The 10,777-nt window shown below is 54.6% G+C and overlaps 2 protein-coding genes across 2 annotated transcripts; both read left to right on the forward strand.

Annotated features, from left to right (window-relative positions):
- The first annotated feature begins 742 nt into the window (after window positions 1-742).
- Window positions 743-2,573, forward strand: GGTG_12521 (hypothetical protein). Its single transcript, XM_009230421.1, has 3 exons — window positions 743-985; window positions 1,040-1,812; window positions 1,866-2,573. Exons 2-3 carry the CDS (start codon window positions 1,154-1,156, stop codon window positions 2,059-2,061), a joined length of 855 nt encoding a protein of 284 aa, XP_009228685.1. The 5' UTR covers window positions 743-985; window positions 1,040-1,153; the 3' UTR covers window positions 2,062-2,573.
- Window positions 2,574-5,652: 3,079 nt separating this feature from the next.
- On the forward strand, window positions 5,653-10,571 carry GGTG_12522 (hypothetical protein; the record flags this gene model as incomplete). The annotated part of the gene is made up of 7 exons (XM_009230422.1): window positions 5,653-5,694; window positions 5,746-6,720; window positions 6,807-8,266; window positions 8,391-8,530; window positions 8,668-9,376; window positions 10,050-10,113; window positions 10,266-10,571. 7 exons carry the CDS (start codon window positions 5,653-5,655, stop codon window positions 10,569-10,571), a joined length of 3,696 nt encoding a protein of 1,231 aa, XP_009228686.1.
- Between the last annotated feature and the right edge of the window lie 206 nt (window positions 10,572-10,777).

Genomic DNA, 10,777 nt, shown 5'->3' on the forward strand with positions numbered 1-10,777 from the left:
TACCTACCCCTACCCCCCCCTCCCCCCCCCCCCGGCCTACACCCTTGCTAACCCCCTTGCCGTAACCTTACAATCCTTGGAGGGTGTACTGCTCCGCCTACAGGCCGGCTCGTCCGACGTGGCAGTGCCAACACAAAGAAGGGGTCAATACGGGCCAGACGGCTTGTTTACGTCTGAACATAAATACCCCTGCATTTCCCTACCAGCACAACAGCAACTTTTTGCCATTACATTTCCCTAAGATTTACTTACCTACCTCCTTTACACGCATCTGAACAACTCCGCCTCATTTTGAACACATTAACTGTCGCGTCCCTAATGACTGTCCCCGCAGCACCCATCGAATCCTTGACCATTTCCAACCGGCCTGTCACGGTGCAGTCTTTCCTTAATAAGGACCTTGCACGGTTGTAGTCCCAGCTACAACAACGTTCCTCTTTTGCCTTCGTGGTGTAACGGGTACTACCATGGTCTGGTCCCGTGACACGGCCTGTAATACATTCCCGTACGTTCTGCCCTACGCGTAAACGCCGGCGCCGTAGCCGAGGAGCCGTTGGGCGATAGCTTCATAGCCTTCTGCTAAAGCCGCCAAAGAAGCTGGTGGTGGAAGGGTTGGCGATTGTGGAATTGCTAGCGAACAGAGCAATGTTGGAAGCGATGCCTGGCAGGCTGTGACGTCAGCGGACCCACCGGAGTGAGTTCGCCAGAGAAGGTTCTGATCGGCTCTGTAGCAAACGGAAGCCGCGCTTCGGCTTTCGACGCCACGCCTCTCTCCGTATCCAGAGCGGGGAATTCTGCTCGCCGATTTTCGTCTTCAACTGGCAAACGACTGAGCCTTTCCTTATTCTTGCCTCTCGTCACAGACATTGCGATCAGCGGGGTTAGGCTTTCGAGCCTATGGCCTGGCTGAGATTAACATGGCTGGAATCAGCCTTCCGAGCACCGAGCAACTTGACACCACGCGCTGTCCGACACCCAGCAAGTCGTAAGTACTGTCTACCCCTACTGGGCATTCCTAAAACCTGACTCTATTTTTTAGGCGCCCCGCCTGCATTCGAAATCCGCAGCTCGCCGAACAAGGGCCTAGGCGTCTTTGCGGCCAGGGATATACCCCGCGATGCCATGATTATGCGTGATCCGCTCGTTTTCCGATATGACGAGGGCGAAGATCTCGCGCAACGGTACCGCAGATTCACTGTGCTCCCAGGTGCAACGCAGCGGGACATCCTGGGGCCCGCGGTGCGGCAAAGGAGGGCCACTGCTCGCGGTAGCTTTCAGCGTCCTATCGAGTGGGAAGGGCGTGGATTCCCTCGCCGAGATCATGCACCTGGAAGACATCATCACTACGAACGGCTTCGGTATCCACGCGGACACCGGCTCGCCTGGAGGCCTCTTCCCGAATGCTTCTCGCATCAATCATTCGTGTATTCCGAACGCTGATCAGGCATCCTTCGACAACGATGGCTACAAGGTGATGCGTGCCAACCGAGATATTGAGACTGGCGAAGAGATTACCACTTCCTACATCGCGCATTTCTTGCCTCGTGAGCTCCGACAGCTCCTTCTGGGACGGTGGGGTTTCGCCTGCCAGTGTCCAGCATGCGATCCTAGCCATCCATTCAGCCACCCTCACGAACGATTCCTCAAGGATCACCATCAGCTCTGCCAAGACTCCTGCATGGGCAACACCGGTCGGCTGAAGGCTGGTGGAGCGTGGTCATATGCGGTGCTCGAGCAAGCGGCAAAGCGAGCGCAGAAACGGATTGAGCTGCTCGCCAAACACCATGCCCTACGGAAATTCTCTCGGCAGGCGTACGTGCTCATGAATCTTATTTTGGATCCACGAGTGTGCTGACTGTGTGTAGATACCTGGGAGCGTTTGATATCGCTCTTGCACAGTATAAGATGAGGCGGCTTAGGTCGAAGCTCGGAGATGCTATCAAGCTCTTGGAGCTGGTTATCGAGGCAGACAGAATCTATTACGGCGACACTAGCGCTGTTACCCAAGAACACGAGGGACTTTACAACAGGCTTCAAGGAGGCGACATCCCAGGGGTATGATTACTGTAGGGCTGCTCCAACAAGGAATTCCGGATCGCGCCCAGCGGCTGCCTTGGTGTCTACGTATGAGTGAACCCTTTTGAGGGAGGTTCTGATGTTCACAAGCGAGGTTCGAACCTCACTGCTCAGAGAATGGCGAGATAATGAGCTTTTTTTCTTTAGGAATTAAGTCGGGGCACCCCCTGTCCGGCCACCCCCCACTCCGGCCACCAATCCGCATCGGATCACCACCAAACCCGGTGCATTCAACAGCAAATTTCTATCCCAATTCAACCAACCTCGATGCAACTATATATAGATTCCTGATCAGAATCCGACACTCTTTCAGACGCTGTATCCATTACCTCCTTAACGTTACCCCTCGCCTCTGCAACGCGGCGGATATTCACAAAAGTCTCGTTGGGATCCGTGGCCACCTTTCTCTTTTTGCGACGCCGCTGTGCCTCCAATTGGGCCTCCAACTGCCTGATTTTTTGATGAGCTGTAGCCAAGTCGTATTCGTGTACGCTGTAGCCTTTTTGAAGCTTTCGGAAAAAAAGCCGGGTTGTAGGGCTTGTAGGGATCCGGGCCTTGATAGTGCTGATTTGGGTGGCCAGCTCTTTTGACCGTTTGGGAGTTTCCCATGGGATTGGGACATCCGAATAGGGACCGCTGAACGTCGTTTGGCCCTGTTATCCTCTGCAGATTGTTGAATTTGGGTTCGTCGATCGTCTTGTTGGGAGTTTTCGAGTATAAGTCGGGTCGATAGGGGTTTTCGGATATTCCGGGGCCAAAGGCCTGATGCGTACCACCCCGACTTAATTATAGAAGGGGTAAGGACTTATGATCTTGCAGAGGCATAGGCTTGTAAAAAAAGCCTTTTTCCGACCACAGTTGAGCAGGTAAATAGAGCTTGGAACCCTATTTTTTTGCGGTAGGCGTGTTTGAGAGGGCTGAAGACGGATAGATCGAGGGGCTGCAGCACGTGGGAGGTATGGGGGGGTAAATAAAGGAGATAAACGCCGTTCTGGAGGCAAAGATACATAAACTCTTTGGTTACGTGGGATCCATGGCCATCCAGTATTAAAAGACGTGGTGCAGGGGCAGGGGGTCGGGTGCCCGGAAGGAAGACTTTTTGCAACCATTCGACTCCGGTGCTGTCAGTAGTCCACCCGCTACCTGTTGCAGTAAATTCCCAGCCTTTGAAAGGGCTTAAATCTTCTGGAAACCATTGCTCTTGCACGCTTTTCCCTTTAAAAATGATGAGGGGAGGAAGCGAAACCCCAGTGGCCGAAATGCACTCGATAAACGAGGTCCAAATGCGAGATCCGGGCTCTTTCCTTTGCAAAAGCCGGGTTCCCGCGAGGCCTAAAATAAGCCCGTTGCCCGTTTTACCCTCCTGCAGGCCCCCTTCGTCGGCGTTGTACGTATTTTCCGGCTTGATCCCGGCCACCTCCGATATTTGCAGGCGTTCCTACCATTGCTTTATTGTCGTAGTTGTAGCCCCTTTAACTCGTGCCAACTCTATGCGCCGGCCCCTTCCGGTCCGGATCTCTGGGTATCGGTGCAAAAAGTCGCGAATCCAGTGCTTTCCGAGGGGTTGGAAGTCGCCCGTTTGGCGAAGGATCTCTTGGGCAAAGTACCGTACTTCTGCATGCGTTGGCGGGAGCCCTAGAGAGGCCTGGAGAAACACCCAATCTGCTAGGCGCTTCTCCTGCTCAGGGCGTATCCGTTGATACTGCTCTTGCGACTGCCGGATAGGTAGGGCGCCTTTTAGACGGTCTTGCAGGGTCGACTTGGGTATCCCATAGGTCCGGGCAGCCTTCCGGATTCCGACCCTCGCGTGCACCGCGGCGACGGCTCGTTCGATATCTTCTTCCGTATACTGTTTCTCTGGCATCTCAGCATTCGAATGCAGCAAAAAGTAAGGAAAACGGATCAAAATTGATGGAATCCCGTAGAATTGAAGTACGCGCGATGATCGTGGCTGTGGGGCTACAAAGTGGCCGGACAGGGGGTGCACTGACTTATAAAGTGGAGAGGAAATAGGAAGAAGTTTGGAGCTTTTTTTGAGCTTGCGGTGCCTGCCCACGCCGGCGGCCTCCTCGACGCGCCCGCGCCCAAGTGGCCGCCCCGGTGTACCGGCGCGCTGCTGGAGTAAAAGGGTTGGCGGCACCACGACCAGCCACAACAGCCGACGCCGCACTAGGTCCGGCAGCACCTATTTTTTCCATTCTGACCATTCGATGGCCGAGCCGTCTCTTTTGCGAGGGAGGAGGAGCGCTTTGCTGGCAACGAAGAAATCGGTCTCCGACGATATAAGACAGGCGTAGGTATAAAGGAAGCCGAAAGCAACGCTCCGCAGCCCGGCTTTACATGTGGCTTGCGAGGGGTCCTTGCGCGCACAGGCGTCGGGGCACTCTAGGTGGTTCTGCAGAAACTCTCGATCGAAAAGGAATTTTGGAAGGGGCTTGAGAAATAGCTTGCCGCTGGGATCCCAGAAGAGGTGCAGGTCCATCCGGTCGGCGACGGCGATCTGTCGGCCCATGGCAACTTGCAGGTGCAGCTGCGTGGCGGGGCGTTTCGCGCCGGCAAACCATAAATGCGAAAGCATCTCCTCCAGGGCTTTGAGGGACAGCTCTGCCTCTAGGAAGCGTACCACGTTGTGAGCTGGATTGTCGACGATGCGTTGCTTCTTGCTCCCAGTGCTTTCGTAATAGTGGTAGGCAGCGGGCAAGGCGTCCGCGGTGCTATTCTCACTCCCAGCCGCACTGGCTATGGTCTACGTGTGATATTGTTAGAGTGCGATGATAGGCTTGTTCGAACGCTGTTGTAGCCGCCAAGCTTACCGGCCAGATTTGGGAAGGTCGCTGAGCCATGGAGGCTGCGCGCACTGGCAACAAGATTTGCTCGAGGTCTGATCGACGACGCGCCGGCGCTTCCGCCCTCAACTGTGCCTAACCTGTTAGCAGACGGGCCAGCCTACAACGATAGATGGAGCCTGGACTCTGCTACGTTACCGTTTAGCCTCCGTTTTGTCTTCTTGGGTTGACACGATCAGGGACAGCTGCAGACACGTCGTTTCTCGTGCTTGACGCGACGTGATGCTGCTGACAGGTCTTGCCAATGCGTCCGTGTATGCCTGGACACGTTCGTTCGATCGCGACTGTGCCGCAGCCTGCGCGATTTCAGGTAGGTCGCAGGAGTTAGGCTGCGACCAGGCAGGTTGCAGGCGACTTGATAGGGCTGAGAATGATTGGACATGGACGCGTCGTGGTACTGCGGGGTTCTTCACCGCGATACTGCGGGGCTCTTCGCCGCGATACTGCGGGGCTCTTCACTGCCTGACCATCGCGACCGAGTCTCGCCAAGGACGACCAACCCAGACGCTCCGCACGTCGTCTCATCCACGAGAAGCAATTACGTACCGGACGGACTTCTTGATCCATCGCCAGCCGCTATTCCACACGAAGGCCACAAAGCAGCCCTGTGCTTTTGGGGCCAGGTCGCAGGCCGCCTCAGGCTCAGCATCCAGAAGCGGGGGACTCGTGCGCAGAGAATTACTGGCCGCCGCACTCTGGGACCGTGGATGCCGGGCTTCTGGTGGCCGTAATGGATCCAGTCAGCGTTGGCCAGGACGAGTTAGCTCGACAGGTATGTCTCTCTCCCTGCCATCGTGTATGCAGTCAAACTAAGTATTCGAAGAGCTCTGCGATATCCGACCAACCCGGTACGAAACGACTGAACGAGGTATCTGATCAGGGTCCGGACGGTCCTCTTCAGAAGAGAGCGCGAATATCGCCGGAGACTTCTGCCAACGATCCCCCTGGCGAACCGGCGACAAGCAACAGCACCGCCCAACACGGAACCAACCGGGTGACTTTCTGTGCGGAGGAAAAGTCCCAGTCCGGAGCAGATCACAGTTATTCAACGGGATCCACGCGACAATGCACACAACGAGGTGTCCGTCTTAGTCAAGTCCACCCTAAGGACAAAACGGAGACAGACATCGACATCATCGCTATCCATGGCCTCGACACGAAGTCGCCAGACACATGGTCATGGGTAGACCGCGGCCCTCCCGAAAAGAGAGTCAACTGGCTGCAGGATCCTAACATGCTCCCGGGCAGGGTTGAACGGGCCCGGATCTTCACATGCGACTGGCCCGCCGACCTATGGCAACCGTCAGACCTGGTGCAAAAGACAGAGGAGGAGCTTGCCCTGCTTTTGTTGGACGGTATCCAAAGACGCCCCCCCGCAACGAGCAAATACGCAAAAGAAGACCGACCCATTCTCTTTATCGCGTCGTGTCTCGGAGGTATCATCTTAATGAAGGCTCTTGTAGACGCGGCGGAAAAGTATCGTTATCTCCGAAGAGCGACACGCGGTATTCTCTTCCTTGCCACACCTTTCCGAGGCACTTCGTTCCAAGAAGTAGCAGCCTGGGCGGAGCGATGTCTGAAGGCCCAGGCTTTGATACGAGCCCAAGAAGTGAACAAGCTGCTCGACAGCCTAAAGGGATCGACTTCCGCTTTGGAGTCACTCGTGCGCAAGTTCACTCACCTGTGTCAACGCAAAGATCCTCCCTGCCTATTGTTCAACTTTTACGAACTCGGAAAGACGAGTTTGCCGCGCAAAGCGTTTCCTTTGCTGCCAAGCTGGCTCGCCAACGAAAAACTGGTAAGCGTCGTGAAACGTTCGCCGCTCCGACTCTTCTACCTCGTATTTATATTTGTAACAAGCCGAAGTTTACTAACGTTCAACAGCTGGTCGATACGTCGTCGGCGACTTTGGACATAGTCCAAGACCCATTACCATTGGATCGACCTCATGTCCTCATGAACAAATTTCCGAGCCCTGACTGTCTAGATTACGATCGTGTTGCTGGACAGATTCAAAAGATGCTCGCAGATATTCGCGAGGGAAGTCCTCTCGAGCAAGCGGACGCCTGGATCCGCGATAACATCTATAATGCGGGCAGGCTCAAGATCGAACGGCTCTCGGGCGACCAGCTGCCGATGGATCAGTGCTACATCAATCTCGCCATTGTGGAGCAGCCGGGCAGCGATGCGGGCCGTTCTAAGGAAGGAGATAAAGCCCAACAGTCCTCTCCGTTTACGCTCCAAGCGCGACTCAAAGTGGAGACACCGGACAAGAACATCCAGGTCGAGCTGCCGACAATCTTCAACCCGCGCAAGCGACCCTATGGCCACACCACACAACCAAGGAGAATTCTGATCCGAGGACGAGCCGGAGTTGGCAAGACCACCTTGTGCAAGAAGATTGTCCATGAGTTTGCCCATGGCACATGGGGCGAATGGAGCCAGTTATTCGACCGCGTACTTTGGGTACCCTTGCGGACCCTGAAAAGCAAGCCCGACAAGGGATACAACCTTGAGGGTCTGTTTCTCCGGGATTTTTTCTGTAATGCGCCGAACCGCGGTAAACTTGCCGGAGAACTGGAAGAAGCACTACATACCACCCAGTTTGGTACAACTCTGTTCGTCCTCGATGGCCTGGATGAAGTTTCCGAGGGCTTGGATGCAGACAACGAGATGTGCGAATTTCTCAAATTTCTCTTGAATCAGCCCAACGTTATCATCACATCCCGGCCATACGGCAAACTTCTAGCTGGCCTCCGTCCTCTCGATGTCGAACTGGAAACGATAGGATTCTATCCAGATCAAGTGACGGAGTACATCGGAAAGGCCCTCCACGATCCACAGAAACTCGCCGAGATCCAGTCGTTTCTTCAACAACGACCGCTCATTCACGGTCTTGTTCGGATCCCCATTCAGCTGGACGCGCTCTGCTTCACCTGGGACGAAGGCTTCGGTAACAAATCCGTGCAGACCATGACCTCCCTTTACCAAGCTATCGAGCATCGATTATGGAAGAAGGATATCTTGCGATTGGAAAAAACACACGAGGGGACACCGATAAGAAGACGCCTTCTCCAAACGGCTAGCCGGGCAACGATCGAGAATTTCGTAAAGGACGAGATCTATTTTCTGGAGTGCCTTGCCTTCGCTGGACTGCACAACGACACAATCGACTACGGGTCAGAACATCGAAACGCCATTGCCGACCGCTTTGTGCCCACTCTCTTGCTCGACAAGACTCTGCCACGCCTCTCCTTTCTACGAACATCAGACCCCTCGGCTAAACACAGCGACCACCATTATCACTTCCTACACTTGACCTTCCAAGAGTATTTTGCGGCACGGTATTTTGTACAGCGGTGGACATCTCGCCAAGATCTCGAATGCCTGGAGCTCGAACCTCGAAACACTCGGCAAGGCCGACCTGTCAACTCCCCTCAAGAACGATGCACTGTTAGCTACCTCTAGAAACACAAATACAACGCACGCTATGATATTTTTTGGCGTTTTGTCGCCGGCTTGCTTCACACCCATCCCGACCAACTCTGTCGCTTCTTCCGCACGATCGAGGACGAGCCGCGTGACCTCTTGGGTCCAATGCATCAACGGTTGGTCATGCATTGCCTGAGCGAAGTGGCTCCGTCGCAAGAGACGCCGGAGTTTGACCAGCTGCGAGAGGGTCTGGAAGGTCAATTGAAGCAGTGGCTGTTGTTCGAATGCCACTTGCGACAACATTCACGATTAGCCGCCGAGATGGAGTTTCCAGAACATATCCTGGGGAATGTCTTACAAAAAGAATCCGAGGACGTGAAAGAGAAGGTTCTACACTCGCTGATGGAAAGACCAAATATTTTACCAACAATCATGGATCATACAGCTTCCTGTTTGGGAGACAACGTTTCCAAAAGCTTAAAAACAGCGGTCCTTCACGTATTCAAACGTCTCCATAAAGCTTTGCCAAACGCCCTCCAGGACGTGGCGGCATTGCTGAAAGATCCTGACCGAGACGTCAGGTCCGCTGCGGCTGAAGCCTTGGGTGGGCGTTCAGACCTGCCAGAAGCGATCTTCCAGGACGTGGCGGCTTTGTTGAAAGATCCGGACTGGGTTGTTACGTCCGCTGTGGTTCGGGCCTTGTGTAGGCGGTCGGACCTGCCAGAAGCGATCCTCCAGGACGTGGCGGCTTTGTTGAAAGATCCGGTCTCGGAAATCAGGTCTAATGCGGTTTGGGCTTTGGGTTGGCGCTCGGACATGCCAGAAGCGACCCTCCAGGACGTGGCGGCATTGCTGAAAGATCCGGACCGGGACGTCAGGTCCGCTGCGGCTGCAGCCTTAAGTGGGCGCTCGGACCTGCCGGACGAAAGATTCTATTCTCTTCTTATCAAAATGGACTTCCTGTCTTTCAATAATTTATACCAGGTTGTGGTCGAAAGAAGCTTTTCGGATAACCTGATATGGTATGTTGAAGCTAACAACTTGAGCATCAATATGCCAGAGGGAAGCAGGACCGTTCCTTTTGATGAGCTGAAGAGCAAAGTGCAAGAAGCGCAAGCATCCTTAAAGGCTCCCCTTAAGGATTTACAATAGTATCTATAATATCTTTGTTCAACAAGGAGGACTGGGGGGAGCGACTACTTTATACTTTTCTGTTTCGCCGATACTTGGGAATCTTATCGAAGTTTCTATAAGGAGGAGCTATCCCGGATTTACGCCATCCATTCAATCAGTGTCGTGCTTTTCGAGTGCAGCAGGATGGCGTGACATCGTATTGTTAACCAGATGCCTAGCCCCAGTCCTCCAAGGGCCTCTACACCGTCTAGAGGGTAGCTTCTCAGCGTGCAAGGCGGTCGCGTCGGCGCCGCACTCGTCGACCAGAAACCGAAGGAGTTCCACCCTTTCCATCGCCGATGTTAAAGGTTCCGTATAGATCGAAACCAAGACGTCCGATTAGGTAAGGTGCACGGACGACTAGACTAACTACCGCCCGGCTGACCCGATCACACGAACAGGCGGGGAAACAAACTAACGAGTGCTAAGACGAAGTGATGGACCGGACGGACAGAGGAACGTGATCACGTTCAAAGTTTGAAGCTGAAGCGATTGGCTTGCGAGGCAATGTGGCTGAGTTAGCCGGGGAGCGACCGGTACCCCGGAACAGGGGCTGGTTGCCGGCCGGCGGATAGGGACAGGGCTTGTATGTGATGCTCCGTGATGCGAATGGAGAAGTGAAGGAGTGGGCGAGGGGCTGAAGTACGGGGGAAAGGAAAGGGGTGCAATGGCGCAGTCGATTCGTTTCGGAGGGAGTATGAGCAAGCTAGGTTAAAGCGCCCTTCTCGACGGCCTCAGATCGGTGTCCTGGTGCGGACAGCATACGCCGTCGACTTGGTCGGATCCGATGCCGACGCTGCAGATCCGCGCAGAGCCGCTGCCTTGGACGAAGTCGACCAGACGAATTCAGCTATGGATGCCACCAACGACGCTATGGACGGGATCCCGGCTGCCGGGTCTGGCGAGGCCGGCGAGGATGATGCTGAGACCGCTCTGGTTCGAGAGGCAACCGGACGACATCTGCTGGAACGATCGAAAATGCCCGAAGGCCTGAAGTCCGTGAGGCGTATCTGGGGCGAAGACAAGGTTGAATATTACCAGTAGGCGAATCGAGGAGTAGGGTTCTGTAACAAACTGTTGACGGCGGCTCGTGAGGTGAGGGACTGGGACGAAGCTGTAGTAAAGTTGAACAGGTTGATTCACAGACGAGCCCAGCAAGTGGGACGACGCAATGTCAACGAATCGGTCAAACTTATCGAGCCGGACGATCTGGTAAATCTGAAGGCCTGGTCTCACAAGGGTCCATATTT

Source organism: Gaeumannomyces tritici, assembly GCF_000145635.1.
Source record: "Gaeumannomyces tritici R3-111a-1 unplaced genomic scaffold supercont2.9, whole genome shotgun sequence".
NCBI classification, from domain to species: domain Eukaryota; kingdom Fungi; phylum Ascomycota; class Sordariomycetes; order Magnaporthales; family Magnaporthaceae; genus Gaeumannomyces; species Gaeumannomyces tritici.

Bases quoted from the DNA above. Each gene is read 5' to 3' on its own strand.
- GGTG_12521 (XM_009230421.1), top strand. From the start codon at position 1,154: ATGACGAGGGCGAAGATCTCGCGCAACGGTACCGCAGATTCACTGTGC. The intron at 1,813-1,865 runs GTACGTGCTCAT...GACTGTGTGTAG, and splicing joins CGGAAATTCTCTCGGCAGGC to ATACCTGGGAGCGTTTGATA.